Source organism: Vidua chalybeata, chromosome 12 (assembly GCF_026979565.1).
Source record: "Vidua chalybeata isolate OUT-0048 chromosome 12, bVidCha1 merged haplotype, whole genome shotgun sequence".
NCBI lineage: Eukaryota > Metazoa > Chordata > Aves > Passeriformes > Viduidae > Vidua > Vidua chalybeata.
In genome coordinates, this window is record NC_071541.1 from 16040069 (window position 1) to 16055266 (window position 15198).

Sequence of the window (15198 nt, forward strand, 5' to 3'; positions counted from 1 at the left end):
GCTACAATAAGTAGGATGAATAAAGCAAATCCTCTTACACATTCAAAGCTATTATTTGAAAGTGGCAAACTGCATTCACGCCTAAGTTTGCATTACTTCAGTAACAAGACCAGGAGCTGTTTCAAGAAATAAGGGAATTTCTGTTATTCAAGAAATAAGTAAAAGCCTTACTTTTCTTTAAGAAAAGCCACAACTCACACCTGGAGACAGGGTTTCTGCAGGGCTTCAGTGGCTTCTGACAGTGCCAGAGCTTCTGCAGCTCCTGAGGAAATGGAGAGGTCTCTTTCCTGATGCCCACCTCAGTGCTTAGTTTGGTTAATGGATTGAGATAATACTGTCCAGGAGAACCTCAGACCAGCCCCCAGTTAGGCACCAGTAGCTGAATACTTGAAGCATATTAAATTACCTGAAGTTACAAGCACACAGCTCTGATCCCTTCCAGGCATAAGGAGGACTTGAAATTCATGGTAATTTTCTTTGTGTGAATAGCAAGGTGAACTTTGCTTTCCATTTCAGCATTTAATACAGGGCAAATATCAAATTTCCTGCAGCTTGGGAGGAGCGTGTTTGAGTGCTCATTTAAGTTAAATCACATTTCACATACGAAAAATACTAAGATAATATTGTTTCCAGTATTAACAGACAACATCTACCAAGCTATCTCTATAAGAATTAAATAAAACTATTAATTCTGGGCCAAAATCCAATTATGACTAATTTTTTCAGGGGCCCCCAGCTTATCAAAGAGCTTGGAAATAACACAGTGTATGTTTCTGAAAGCTGTGACTAGGGAATCCAAAGGCCTAATTATGTTTCCAGTGGTATCTTCTCAGATCCTCCTCAATGTAGTAAGAAGAAGTGAACATAAGAAATTTAGTACCTCTGCAATAGTTTACACCAACCAGCTTAAAATTTAAGGGTGCAGCTTTGTAAGTCCCCAGTACACACAGAGTGCCATGCAGTGCAGTCCCCAAAAGGAGAGATTACCTGAATTCAAGCCTAAAATCAGAGAAATTAGCATGTGATTTCCCCACCCTAAGATGAACATCCAGAGGAAGATGCCAACATCTTTATCTCAGCTGGGCCAGGGTTTCATGCCTTCTCCCAGCTGCTTTGAAATAGGTGCAGTTCAGTCTGTGGCCTGGGTTACAGAAATCAGTGGTTTTGCATATCATTTGTGGGCTTAACTGCTTTGCATATGGTTATCCAGGGGAAAATCAAAGTGGAGGTATTGGTTTCAGGCCACTCCTCTGTGCACAGTGAGTGGTTGGAGCACACCCTCCTTAACTACAGCCACACAATCACATCTTCTCGCCCCCTTTGCCTCCACTCTTTGGCCATTCCCCATCATTCTTCCATTTCTCATCCTCTTCCCCCATCATACCCTCTTTCCCATGTCTTTTCCCATAAATTTTCTTTTTTCCTTGTGGTTTCTCTGAGGCATTACCTCCCAGGCTCCCAGCCCAAAGGACAGCCCTTGGCAGCATCACAAGGCAGCACTGGTGTTGCAGGAGAACCCTGCCACCCCAAAAAGTGCTGCAGCAGAAGACAAGGAGACACTTGCTGGTGCTTTCTGGTTTTATTAAGAGTCCCACAGTAAGGTTCTCAATCCCATGGCAAGGGTGCTGAGGGTCCTGTCTGCCCCAGTGTCCTCAGGGTGAGAGGACTGCGTGGGGGGGTCACTTGGCAAATCCCCGGGTGTCACAGCGGGGTCCCTGCCACTTGTCATAGCACTGGCAGCTGAACTCCTTGGCCAGTTTGGAGATGTCCTCCCCAGGCTCCAGGCTCTGAGCCACCAGCCAGGGCTTGCCAGCATGCAGGTCGATGGTGAAGCGGGAGGGGTCCAGGTGGAGGTAGCCCTGCTGCTTGTCCTGGCGCACGCAGCGGCCCCGGCCGGAGCACAGGGTCTGGCTGCACAGGTCAGCACTGGCCGTCACATTGACAATGTAGTGGCCCAGGGGCCCCTCCACGTAGTCCTTCAGCCTCAGGCACATCTCCTGCAATGGCATTCGGTGTCACAGCCCTGCACAGCTGAGGGACTGGGGGGTCCCTGCCGACAGGGACACAATGCCACCGTCTGCACTCACCTTGGAGGTGCTGTAGTCCAGCCCGCCCCAGAGGATGATGCCAGCAGCACCCTGAGCCGCGCTCTCCCCGATGGTGTTCATCAGGTCCTCCTGCACCCACGGGGAGAGGAGAAGTCAGCACAAAGCCCCCACATAGCCCCAGCAGAGATAAAGACTCCTTGGTGCCAACCCATCAGCCCAAGAGGTGCCCCCTATACCCACATCCCCATCACCTGGGAAAGGAAGTCCAGAGTGCGCTCGAAGGCGATCTGGGTGTAGGGCAGGACGGGGATGCCACTGTCAAGGATTCCCTGCTGGACAGCGAAAGCCTCGGCCACGCGGTGCCGGACATAGGCAAGAACCTTGTTGGTGCCATTGAGGCAGAGGGGCAGGTAGATGCTGGGGTAGAGTGCCCGACTGCCCCTCCAGAGCCAGGACAGATTCTTGTTCCTCTGGTGCTCCACATCTGGGCACGTCCCATTGTAGGGCAGGCTATCAAAGTCATTGTTGTAGCAGTCAGGGAAACCATAGAAGCCCCAGTAGGCACTGGGACGGAGGCTCTTGCCCAGCCACAGGGTCTTGTTCATGAAATCGCAGGCGCTCTTCTCAAACTGCTGCTTGGCCATCTCCTTCACCTCCTTGGGAGGCCACTGCGGGTGCTGCTGCTGCACCAGCTCCTCCGACTTCTGCCGGTAGATCTCCATGGAGTCCCAGTTGCGGATCCACAGTGGGCGCCACTTCTCCCAGTCGATGACAGCCAGCCCACTGTAGTCAGGGCTGGGCATGGTCACCTTGATGTCCTGGGTGGCCTGGTGGATGTGAGCCTCCAGGCTGGCATTTTGGGGGAGCCCCCCATTCACTGACACCCCCTCAGATGTGTAGTAGGGGAAGAGACCTATCTTGTTGCTGTAGAAGAGGGTGATGTCCTGCCCGGTGAAGGACTGCTGGTCATTGGCCAAGACATCAAAGACCTCCAGGCTGAGGGTGACATTGTACTTCTCGGCGCAGCGCTCAGTGGGGATGTTCCAGATGGTGACAAAGGGGCGGTTGACGAGGACAGGACCGGGCCCTCCAGCGTGGGTCAGGGCAGGCAGGAGCAGCAGGAGGACCCAGCAGGACCATGCTGATGCCATGATGCTGGTGTGCTCAGCGTGAGTCCTGGAGCTGCCTGGGGAGAGCTAAGAGCTTGAAGCTTTTATCCCCAAGTCAGGACCGGCATTAATCCACACCTCCGTTCCCAAGCGGTGCCGGTCACCCAGGGTCACCTCTTCCACCTCCTCAAAGTCCCCGAATTTATCAGCAGCTGGAGCCCAGCAGAGCGGCCCCGGAGTGGGACAGCAGCGTCAGCCGCGCGTAATGAGCGGCGGCGGGCTCGGCTGGGAAGGAATGCGCAGAGTCAACATCCCATGACTGGCCGGCGATGAGTGCGCTGGAAAGACAAAACAGACACGGACGGGGCGGGGGGACGAAGGTCACGGTGATGGACGCGGGCTGCGCCGGGCGGGCGCCGCTCGCCGAGTGGAGAGCGACAGCCATTCCCTGGCGAGAGGAGGGCACTGCTGGGAGAGAGCTCACGGCACTGGGCAGGACCCGGCGCGACACAGCCCGCGGTGGCAGGGGACACTCTCGTGCGGGCACTGCAGCCACAGGAGGGCACGGCCCGGGGACACTCACGCCTGGGGCCAGGAGGCACAGAAAGGCACGGCCTGGGGACACCCCCAGCACAGGACAGCAGCCACAGAGAGCGCAGCACGGGGACTCTCACCGCAGCCAAGGCGCGTGGGCAGGGAGGTGGCTGTGCCACGCGGGGCCGCTCCATGCCCACGGGCACCCTTCAGGACAGGGCAGTGGCCGGAGAGGCTGCACGGGCACAGGCGGAGCAGGGCAGTGTCGGGGACAAGGAGCCACGCGAGGGCACCGCTGGGGGACACTCGTGGCGCGGGACAGCGGAGCTCAGGGGCGGGCGCGGCCCAGGGGTATCCCCGGCCCCGCGGGGCTGAACCTACCCTCGGCCGTGGCGCACAGCACGGTGTCCCCACGCGGCGATCCCGGTCCCGGGATCCAGCCCCGCGTCCCGGACAGTGCCCGGGGCCGGGGGCAGGGCCACGCGGGGAATCCCGCTGGGGGCGGGGCCGGGGCGGGGCCGCACGCAGCCTCCACGTGGGTGGCCCGGCCGTGGCTGCCCACGGGCTCCGGCCCCACGGGGCCCCTCCAGCCCCTTCCCCGAGCGGCTCCGGCTCCGCGGGGCAGTTCCCAGCACCGCAGAGCTTTCCCCGAGCTGCATAGCAACACACAGCGCTTCCGGCCGCCCCGTCCCGGCGGTTGTGTCCGCGAGTTGAGTGACCCGTGCCCGCCTCGTCCCAAATCAGCCCACACCTCTCAGTCTGACCCAGCTTTATTCGAGGTAAAGCACTTCAGTGTGGGGCAGCACACGGGGGATCAGCACCACGCAGCACCCGCTCCCCACCCCCGTGTCCCTCTTGCCCCCATCCCTCTCCTTACAACAGGAGAGGGGTCCCCCTTCTCCCCCCTTCCCCATGAAGGGCACCTGCACTGCAGCAGGGTGGGTAGAGATGGGGCAACCGCAGAGCTCTTCTCCCACACCACCACAGTGAGGGACAGCCCTCCATAATTAGCTGCCTCCCAGGCAGGGTAGGGATATCTTAAATAGGTTCCTCCTACACCACCAGTCAAAGGGGCAGCAGCTCAGTCCAGGGGCGGGTAGCACCAGCTTGCAAGCAGCAACAGCACCCCAAGTCCCAGCGGTGCCAAAGGGCCAGGGGCATCGCTGCGGGGGCCAGCGCGTGTCTGGCAGCCACTGCCCTGCCAGCCCTGGTAGCAGTGGCAGTGAAAGTGGGTCCGTAGGAAGAGTATGTCAGCAGAGGAGAGCTGGCCCTCAGCCCAGAAGAGGGGGCGCTCGGGGTGGTCAGCATCCCGGCGCCGCAGCTGGAAGTTGGTAGAGTTGAGGTGGAGGAAGACATCGGCATGGCTGTCCTGGCGCAGGCAGCGACCCCGGCCCTGGCACAGCGTCATGCTGCAGAGCTCTGCTGCTGTCGTGACATTCACAACGTAGCGTCCCAGGTCCCCCTCCAGGTAGTTTTTCATGAACTGGCACAACTCCTAGGGAAAGGGAAGCACCAGGGTGTCACCCAGGGAGAACTAACTCAGATGGAGAGGACAGCTCAGCCACTGGTCCTCCCCTAAGGCAGGTGATCTCTCCACCCCTCCCACACTGACCCCAAACTTACCCGGTTTCTGGTGTCAACTGCATCACCCCACAAAATGGCCCCAGCTGCACCCAGTGCTGCGCTCTCTCCGATGGTGGAGATCAGGTCCGCCTGTGGGGACACGGTCTGGTTAGCGCCCACAGAGCCATGCAGCACCCACAGCCCCAGCACAGGGTGCTCCAAAGTGTCCACTGCAGGATCAGGGATCCAATCCCCGCTCCAGGGAAAAGGGACTGTCCCAACAACTTGGGGACAAGGCTTCCCAATACTGCCCTCCTCCTTAGGGGCTAAGCCAGCACACACCCCAGGGTTCCAGCTGCCAGGACCTGAGTCCTGCAGTACAGGCACTTCCCTGGAGATAATCACTATTGGTGCCAGTCCTGCTGCCAGACATCCCATCCATAAGGGAAACAATTTGTGGCAACCCATCATCCAGCCCAGACAGGGGCTGAGCTGGAGGTCCTAGGAAAGGAAGCCCCCCTCTTGCTCCCTGGGGCCAGCTGCCAGCCCCGTGCCAAATGGTGCTGCTTCCCACCACATGGAAACAGTCAAACCATGGGGTGCCAGTAACACCATGAGTGCCAACACCAGCCCCCAGAGCCACCCTGCTCCATGGGAGCAAGGTGCAACACACAGGCAGAGGAACCAGCTCAGCTGACCCCAAAGCCCAGATGCCCAGGGCTTGGAATGAGGAAGTCTCAGTAGTACAGCCCTACCTGGCTGAGCACATTCAGCTTGCGGATGTAGGTGGGCCGGGTGTAGACAAAGACAGGTAGGGAGTAGTCATCGTGGTGCTTCTGCGAGATGCGCATGGCCTCCATCACCCGCGCCCGCACAAACTTGCGGCTGTTAGGAGTGGAGTCCAGGAGCGGGTCGAGGTAGATGGAGGGGTAGAGCGCCATGCTCTCCTTCCAGAGCCACTTCAGCTGGTCATTGCGAGACTTCTCCACATCTGGGCACTGCCCGGTGTAGCTCTCCTTGTTCTTGCTGTAGTCGTGGTTGTAGCAGTCAGGGAAGAGGTAGAACCCCCAGAGCTGTTTGGGTCGGAAGCTCTTGGCCTTGCGCAGGGTTCTCACCATGAACTCCTGGGCAGCCGACTCGAACTCAAACGCTGCCTGCTTGTTCACCTTCTCAGGGGGCCAGGTGGGCTGACGCTGTAACACCAGTTCCTGGGACGCCTCCCGGTAGATATCCTTGGGCTTCCAGTTGCGAGCCCAGACGGGCCGCCACTCCTCCCAGTCGATGACGGCCAGCCCTTCTTTGGTGGATGAGCGGATGTACTTATCGATGCCCTCCTGGAGGCGGGCGAGGTGCTCGGACAGGCTGCTGTTTTGGGGGACACCACCATTGACGGCCACACCTTGATGGGTGTAGTAGGGGTAGAGTCCCAGGCGTTCCTTGTAGAAAATGGTGAGGTTCTGCCCCACGAAGCCCTCGTTGGGGGAGGCGTACAGGTCGAAGATGCTGAAGTCGAACGACACCTGGAAGCGGGGCTTGCAGTCCTGGGTGGGCACATTCCAAGCCACCAAGAAGGGCCGGCGGGTGAGATGGGGGGCGGCCGACGGCTTCTCGGGGGGCTGCCGGGCCAAGGCCAGCAGAGCCAGCCAGGGAACAGCCACCGCCGCCGCGCAGCCCCCGCGCATCCTGCCCGACAGGACCTGGAGGCGGCGGGAGAACAGAGTCAGAAAGGGGGGCCGGCAGGAGGGGGTGCAGGCAGGGGCCGATCTGCCCGCACCCCCCAAGGCAGACCCTGATCCAAGTCCCCTCCCGGGGCAGAGAGCTCCCGGGGAGTGCGGGCAGAGCCCCGGGGCGAGGGCTGGTTCTCGGGAATCCCGGTCACAAGCGGCTTCGCCCGCTCGTGTTCCCCCGGGTGCCGGCGCGGCGCTGCCTTTGTTCGAGCCGGGCAGACAAAGCGCCGGGGCGCGGCCCCCGACGGCCCCGCTCCGCTCCCGCTCCCCGCGCGGCTCTCACCGCGCCTCAGGCCATCCCCCGCCGCCGGCTCCTCAAGCACCGCCGCCGCCCCCCCCGCCGCCGCTTTTAAACCTTCCGGCACGCACCACCCGCGGGGGCGCCGGCCCCGCCCCCGCGCCCCGCCCGCGCCGCGCCGGGCTGGTGGCACCGACCATCGCGGGGCCCCGGGCTCCGAACGGCGGCGAAGCCCCGCCGCATACACACACCTCCGTGGGGCCGCGGTACCGGGCACCGCACCGGGGAGTCATCCCCCTGTCCCTCCGCGATTGGTACGGCCCGGGAGGACCCGCCCCCCCACGCGGCGGAAGGGGGCGGGGCGGGGCCGCGGTTGGGGCCGGCAGGGGGCGCCACGGTCGGCGGGGGGAGCGCGGGGCTGGGGCGGCCGAGGGGCCGGGGGGCCCCAAACCGCGGTGACCGCGGGACGGGACCGTCCCCAGCGGGCTGCTGGGGGTGGTGTCAGGGGTGCTGCTGTCCCCTGGGGAGTGGTTGTATCCCCGCGGTCGTGGTCACTCCAAAACCATAGTGACCCCAGACTGGTGGTGACCCCCAGGACCGTGGTGTTCCCAGGATCATCATCACTCCAAAGTGGGGACTCTGGAATGGTGGTGACCCCAGAATGGTGTACCAGGATCATGTTGTCCCTAAAAAGCTGGTGATCCTACAATGGTGGTGACTCCAGAGTGCTGGCAAGGCAGAATGCTGGTGTCCTCAAGGTGGTGGTGACACCAGAAGAGCAGTGTCCCTGCAACAGCAGTGTCCCCAGGATGGTGGTGACCCCAGGGCGGTGCTGTGTCAGACAGGACATCCTGTGCAGGGCTAAAGCAATCGGTGCTGCTGACTCAGCCACGGCCCCGTGGGTTTCCTGCCTGGAGAGGACAAAGGGGGGCCACGGGTGTAACTGGGCTGGAGGGGCTTCCTTCCCAGAGCACTGCTGAGGCTCCAGCCGGTCTCCTCTGGCAGGCAACAGGACAGGCAGGGCTCAGGGACCAGCCATGTGGCAGTCCCCATGTGCTGCCTGTCCCCAGCCGGCTCTGGCCAGGGCTGGCCCCATTGGGCTGAGGGCCATGGGGGTGCCACCGTGCAGGAAGCGCCGGACTGCGAGGGTGTGTCGGGGCTGACAGGGGAAGGAAGCGGGATTGAATCTACGGAAGTGCTCCCCAGCCACCCACCAGCTCCCTAAGGAGCAGGCAGGAGCACCAAGCCCAGCATTGTTCGGTGTCAGCTCCTGGTGCCTCACCAAGCCCTGGCCGCAGGCACCCGCAGCTTGCTCCAGTTAGTGGCACCGCTTAGGTGTCAGCTTTTGTGGTGAAGCTCCCACCGAGAGGGTGACAGCCCTGCTAGGGATGGGCACTGCATCCAGGCCAGCCACTCCAAATCCAGGCTGCACCCCAGAGCTCAGCCTGGCCTGCAGGCAATGCCAGGCACCGGCTGGGAGAGGGGCTGGGAAGGTCAGCCGCTGGCCGGGCGTTGGCTGCCAAAACCCTTGGGAGAGATTGTGGGGAGCCAAGAAGTCCCAGCGCTGCAGGCGCTGCCCTTCCCCTCTGGGCAGTAAACAGGCTCCCTTCGCCAGCAGCTAAAATTTTCCATCCTCCACATGCGAAGGTATCCAGCCCCACCGGCAGTGGGGTGGCCGGAGGGGTCACAGATTTCCACTGCTGGGAGGGCTGGGAGTCCTCAACGTGACGCAAATTCTCACTGCTGTGCCCTCAGTGGGAGCATCACCTGACTCGCTTTCCCTCCTTCCTTCCCACAGGGAGGAATTGCTTCTGGGAAGGGGCAGCTGGGCAGATCCAGCCTCCCCTTGCCCTACCGAGCAAGAGATCATTCCTAGTCATTCCCAGAGCGTAGAGGGGTGCGGGATGGCAGCAGCAGGCAGTGACCAGGGTGAGCTGAGCAGGCGAGCTGCACCAGGCAGGCAGCAGGAGGATGGGAATCCCTCACGGATGGCAGATAAAGATAACAGGGCGTGAGTCACAGCCACTCGTGCCAGACAGGTCCGGGCAAGTTGTCAGAGGAGGTCAGCTTGGGAATGGAGCAGCCATGAAGCCAGAAGGGGACGCCAGCATCTGCCTTTGCCCTGGGCTTGGGGCTCTGGGCATGGCCCTGCCCCACTGGCAGCAGGGGGGGACTGTGGTGGCCCTGGCAGACACAAAGATGGTCACGCAGCCACAGAGCCACAGCCACCGCCTTGTGTAATCTCGCTGGGCTGTACCACCCTGCGCAGCCACCCGGTCCCTTTCTAAACCACCAGGATCCCTCCATCCCTCCTGGGGCTGGGGTCCCTATGGATGAATGGGCCAGAGCCTCATCCCCCCGACGCTGGAGGGCTGGCACCACACTCTGTACCACTCACTCTCATGACAGCTTTCATCAGCGGCTCATTTCCGAGCCGGCTTGCACGGAGGAAATGATGAGAAGTGACAGTGGCTGCAGGAAAACACTTGCAGGGCTGTCGGGGACAGGACGTGGGGAACAAAGTGAGATCACACTTGCCCCACGGACAGCCGGCAATGCTCGGGGGACGGGCGGCATCCCGGCACAGGGTCACGCCGGCTCCAGAACGTCAGGCCCCCGTGATTAATGAGGCACTGATTTGGCAGGCGAGGAAGGAGCGGACAGGCGGATCCTCCCCCCCGCGGGGCTCGGGCGGAGCCATGGGAAGAGTCAGCTTGAGGCTAGGCTGCTGCGAGCCCCGGCTCCTCACACCTCCATCCCCACAAGGGACGGGAGAGAGGCCTGAGCTCCAGCCCTCGGGAATGAACAAGGAAATTACATATATTTGACATTACTTATACATTTAAAAGCTGTTATGGCAGCTACAAGTAGAGTCACAGCCTGACACAGCCACCAATTCCTGCCAGTCCCGTGTGCCAGCTGGAGAACCTGGAAACGGCTGTGACTCGGGGGACCTTCACCATCAGCTCGGCCACACGTGCACAAGCACCCCCTTCCCGAAAAAACGGGGGGCTCGAAGTCCACCTTCCCTCAGGTACATCTGCCTTCCCCATTAAGACAGCTCTGGGACTTGTGAGCTCTACAAATAATTTTATTGAAATTTAACAAAAGTGGACAGATGCACTGGGAGGAAGGACCAGAAGTAGTGTACATTTCCCAAACCCAGAGGTCCTACCCACACGCTAGAGGAGCAAGGAGCCTAGTGTCGGTGAGTACGATTTGGCTACACATCCACACGGGAAAGCACAATGTTGCACAGAAATTGTAAAAAAAAAAAATAGAATTAAAAGGAAAACTTTTGTGGTTTTTTTTTTTTCTTTTTGCTTGCTCCAACACCACAGTGGACACAGATACTATTTACAGTGACCTTCACATTTTTAAGATCCCTCCAGGTGCTCCCAAGGCCCTACTGGTGCAGGATTGCTGGGGTCCTGGGGGCTGGCTGCTGTGGGGACCAGCCTGGGAAGAAGCAGGGCAGGATGCAGCTTGTTGGCAACCTGCAGAGGTTCTGCCACTCTGGTGACACTGAGGGGATAGAAGGGGGAGAAGGCATGGGTTTTGGGGACGCATGTTTAATATGCTGGGGGAAGGATGGGCAGCCTGTCAGAAAGGACAAAAGCATCCTTGCTAAGCTGGTCACAGTCTCTGCCCCCTCCCCTGGGTTTGGGCCATGCCTTGATAGCAGATTTTTGGCTGGTAGCCAGGTGAGGGGCTCCCCACTGGGGCAGGCAAAGAGCGCCAACGCCCTCCCCACTCCTCCTCCTCCTTCCCCCCATGCCCAAGGCAGGGTCAGTGCAGCTTCCCGTGCCCTCAAACAGCAGTGGGGCAAGGCAGCACAGACAGCATGGCCATGGTTTTCTCTCCTCTTCCTGGGGACAGCAGCTCCTGCTCTCCTGTGGAGCCCAAGGGATGCCCAGCCCAGGGAGCTCCAGCCAGGGAGAAACTCAAGAGCAGGTGGTGCAAATAAGAAACACTTCAGTGAGGGATTGTTTTAAGACAAGACTCTTTCAAGCAAGCAGAACAAAAGATGTCGAAAGAAGTGCCCAGCATCACAGTGTAGATGAGCCCTGCCCTTCCACTTTCCTGGTGGCAGCCAGCACATCCATTTCACCCTGTGTGCTCGCTCCTGTCGATGGGAACCGCGGGTGGAGGGACGTGAAGGGAAGAGGTGGTGACAGGAAGACAGCAACAGCCACGTCGCTGTTATCTCCCCGAAGCTGGGAATGTGGCCCCGCGCCCGGGCGGCTCTCAGCGGACGCGGGGATGGATACATCCAACGTAGACACCGACAGGGCTGGCAGCCAAGTGCCAGCAGCTTAAATTAAAAATCGAGGTAGCAAACATCTGAAGTGCTTAAAAAGTAAATAAGTTCTGGAACGAAAGAGGAGGAAAGCCGAGCTGGCTGCTGTGGGGAGTAGGCTCTGACCCACTTTAAAGCTGCCCCTGCTGCCGGTCCTCCTCTGCCTGCCCGGTCCGGGCACAGCTGAGCAGGGAGGCAGGGGCTCCTCATGCTGCCAAGGGGCATTTGGGCTCAGGCCTTTCCCTCAGCAGCTGGACGCACACAGGGGTGAGAGGTTCTTCGGTGCCGCCAAGACCTCGACCTTCTTAGGTGGGAAGAAAGAGGAGAAAAGAGCAGGACCTTCCGAGGTGGGGCAGAAAGCCTCCCTTTAAAGTGCATCACATTTCTCCTCCTGCCACCAGCTGGGATGCGGGAGGAACCACAGTTCACATCGCCAGGGAGATTTCCAAGCCGGGGCAGGTTCACCAATTGATTGTTTCAGGGGCACAGGGAAGGAAGACAGGATTCCTTTCCTGCTTGGCTCAGTCGAGGCCCAGCCTACAGGGAGGTACGTTCAAACAGCAGCGGGGGTGAGGAAGCTGCCCGGCAGCCCAACCCCGCAGCAGGCTGGGGGTGACTGCCGACTGCCTCCTCAGCAGGAGCCTGTGTGACAATGGGGGAGGCAAGTCCGCTGCGGAGCTGGGACCTTGCTGCCACCAGCAGGGGCCAGGGACTGCGGAGATCTCCAGCAGGCAGCAGTAAAGCCAACCTCCCCAGCACTGGCCTAAGGGGGGAAACGCAGTGGGGGAAGAGACCGAGGTCTAAGAGAGTGGCATCTGATCTCCATCCCCTTCCCAAGAGGAGAGCAGCAGCCAGCCCAATGTGCTTTGAGACCCCTCAGCCTGCTCTGCTTATCCTCCATCAACAAACCCACACAGGGGAACGTCACATCACACCGGTGTCAAAGGGACATGCTGCAACACTGGCCATCTAACCTGCGGGCCCCAGGGACCTCGGGGTGCAGGGCAGGGCGTTACCGTGCCCTGGCTCTCCCTGGGCCGCGTACCTGAGAAGCAGGGGATTCTCTCTGATGAGAAGTGCAGGCTTGCTCTCCCTTTCACAGCTCAATCACAGCAGCTTGTTTGCAGTTCCAGTTACCCATCAAACGTCGGCTAGAGGCTACAAAAGGTATTTTAGTCTTCTGACTCAAGCGAGGATGTTTTTAAGCAGTCGTTGCACAGAGTCACCCATCTCCTGCGAAGGCCTGCTCCGTCCTGCCTCACCTCCAGGCGAGGGGAGAGCCACTATCCTGCCACACGGCTGGAGTCCTCCTCAGTGGGAACACGATGCAGCCTGGCCCAGTGAGGCTGGAGGTGGTGGGGCAGGGCCTCCCACCCACGGGCAGCAGCGATGTCTGGGACTCACACCTCGCAGATAATCACTGGGAAATCCACGTGAATGCGAGGATGCTCTAGTTTCACTATGCCCTGAAAGAAGAGTCAGAGTGGTGAGCAGAAGGGACGGCCAATCAACATCCTTGAGCCCTGCCAGTCACCCAGTGACAGAGAACACTGTGCCCTGGAGGAACCGGAGGGACCAGGCTCCATAAATCGCCTGTGACACCAGGTACGCCTGAGCAGCAGCACACAAAGCACGGGCCCTTTGCCCTTCGCACTCGTCCCTGGGGAGCCGAGGGCGGCACGGCTGGCTGCCACACATGGCAGGGCGAGAAAGGAGGGAGCTGCTCTGCCAGGCACTGCCCGTGCAGCAGCTGGTGCGTGACTGGCAGATATTGGCTGTCTGGGCTTTTCATGCGGCACCTTTCATTCATGGGATTTAGAGGAATGAAAAGAGCTCTCTGAGAGAACGCAGCCAGGGCAGCTGGCGCACAGAAAGGCGGCTTTCTGTGCAGAGAGGAGGCTGCTGAATGCACGCTCCCTCCACACCAGCCACGGGAAACGTTCCCATGCCCCATCCGAGCCTTCTCCTGTTACAGCACCAGGTGGGGGGGCGGGGGCTCAGGGCTGGGCTTGCACCCACAGAACCAGAGTAAAGCCTGTGCTAGCAAAGGACTCTTCAGTGCTGGTACCTGCTCTCTCCAGCTCAGCTGAGCTTTCCAACTGGGAGAGTTTCAACCCACATGAACAAGGACTCAGTTCCACAGGCCAAGCCTGCTTCTGCTAGAATGCCAGCCCAGGAAGCATCACCAAATCCTTCCATCCACAAGTGCCCGCTCAGCACTCAGAGGGGTTCCATGGTTCCATCCAGCTGAGAGGCTGCCCACTCCTCAGAGTACACTGACAGCTCACCCCAGCTGCTCATTACAGCCATGCCTTTCTACTTAATGAGGGAAGACTTCTATAGAGGCTCTCTCCAGCCCTGTTTTCATCTGCTCTTTCTTCCATTTATGCCCCCAAAAGATTCCCTATATGCAGGCTCTCCTGCCCCTGCACCATGATCATCACTTGACATCCCAGCCCTTGCCCAGCTTCACACCACTTGCTTATTTATAGAGGAGACTTTTCCACTGAAGAGCAAAGCACAGAGCTGTCAACACTGCTGAGCAGCTGGAGGGGATGTGCAAGCTCATGTCAGCAGCTGATGGGCTCTGGCTGCTGCTCCCTAACACAGGGCCTGGCCCTCCACAGTGACATGACACTGGCTGAGGCAGCACAACACCCTACACCTCGTGGAAGGTGCTTGTAAGGAGACGCCGTGGCCATGCAGGGCTGCCTGGCACTCTGTGCCCCACAACATACACCCAGCTGAGCTATCTTCCCCTGCCTGGCAATTCTGACAGGCTCAGGCACTGCTTCTCTCAAAAAAAGGCAGCTGGAGGGTGCCACCAGCTCTCCCTTTCCTGTCACAGCCTCAGGTGACAGGGTGTGAGCCAGGACACACGGGAATCACGGCTCTGAGGCAGACACTGGGGAGGAGGAGAGAGCCTCCACCTTCCCAGTAAGAACATGCCCCGAGGGAGACGGTTCCTTAAAGGCCGGACTTCAAGTGTCACCGTGGCGCTTGGCACTCAGTCTCCCCCATCCTTCTCCGCACATTACCTGAGGTATCAGGTTCTTGTGGATCCTCTTCAGCTTGGCGCGCTTCCTCCCGTTCTTGGTGACGATTGTCTCCTCGTAGAACTCGTGAGCAAGGTCCCCGTCCTCATCGTAATACATAGAGCTGCCGAGAGGAGAGGGGAGGCGCTGGGGTGAGAGCCTGCCGGCCCTGCCGGCTCCGTGCGCCCCGAGCCGGGCCGGGGGCTGGGGCCGGTCCCGCTCCCCTGAGGAGCTGCAGCCATCACCCGCTGCCGGCGGCCCCTCCCGACCCCCGTGCCGCGCCCGTGCTGGGGCCGGCCAGCAGCAGAGCCCCCCGCCCCAGTGCAGCCGCCCCCCGCGCCCGCGTCTCACCCGCGCCGTGTGAACACGAAGGGGGTGGCGGCGCGCGCGGCCCGCGCCCGGGCCAGGGCCTGCTGCCCGCCGGGGCCTTCGGGGCCGCCGCCGCCCGCCGCCGGGGTGGCGAAGGGCCACAGCCCCCGCGACTTGGAGCCGCTGGCGCCCATGGCGGGGGCGGCGGCGGCAGGAGCGGGGCCGGGCGGGGGGGAAGGGACGGGGGCGGCCCGGAGCCGCCCGGCCACACCGACCGAGCGCCGCCTGCGCCGCCCGCGCCACTTCCGGCGCTCGCGTCACGTGGCACCGGCGCG

General features: G+C 60.6%; 3 protein-coding genes across 4 annotated transcripts; all 3 read right to left on the reverse strand.

Moving 5' to 3' along the window:
* Positions 1-1564: 1564 nt before the first annotated feature.
* HYAL1 (hyaluronidase 1) lies at positions 1565-4386 on the reverse strand. The gene is made up of 4 exons (XM_053953960.1): positions 4073-4386; positions 2300-3495; positions 2088-2177; positions 1565-1997 (listed from the first exon to the last, which is right to left on the reverse strand). Exons 2-4 carry the CDS (start codon positions 3197-3199, stop codon positions 1680-1682), a joined length of 1308 nt encoding a protein of 435 aa, XP_053809935.1. The 5' UTR covers positions 3200-3495; positions 4073-4386; the 3' UTR covers positions 1565-1679.
* Positions 4387-4562: 176 nt separating this feature from the next.
* Positions 4563-7516, reverse strand: HYAL2 (hyaluronidase 2). 2 transcript variants are annotated; one of them, XM_053953958.1, is made up of 4 exons: positions 7471-7516; positions 6010-6951; positions 5315-5404; positions 4563-5186 (listed from the first exon to the last, which is right to left on the reverse strand). In XM_053953958.1, exons 1-4 carry the CDS (start codon positions 7510-7512, stop codon positions 4773-4775), a joined length of 1488 nt encoding a protein of 495 aa, XP_053809933.1. In that variant the 5' UTR covers positions 7513-7516; the 3' UTR covers positions 4563-4772. The 2 variants fall into 2 exon arrangements, with proteins under 2 accessions (XP_053809933.1, XP_053809934.1); XM_053953959.1 differs by lacking the exon at positions 7471-7516 and adding an exon at positions 7265-7311.
* A 3677-nt stretch (positions 7517-11193) lies between these two features.
* On the reverse strand, positions 11194-15118 carry TUSC2 (tumor suppressor 2, mitochondrial calcium regulator). Its single transcript, XM_053954075.1, has 3 exons — positions 14906-15118; positions 14558-14678; positions 11194-12985 (listed from the first exon to the last, which is right to left on the reverse strand). The coding sequence occupies exons 1-3, from the start codon at positions 15055-15057 to the stop codon at positions 12920-12922; spliced, it is 339 nt and encodes a 112-aa protein (XP_053810050.1). The 5' UTR covers positions 15058-15118; the 3' UTR covers positions 11194-12919.
* Between the last annotated feature and the right edge of the window lie 80 nt (positions 15119-15198).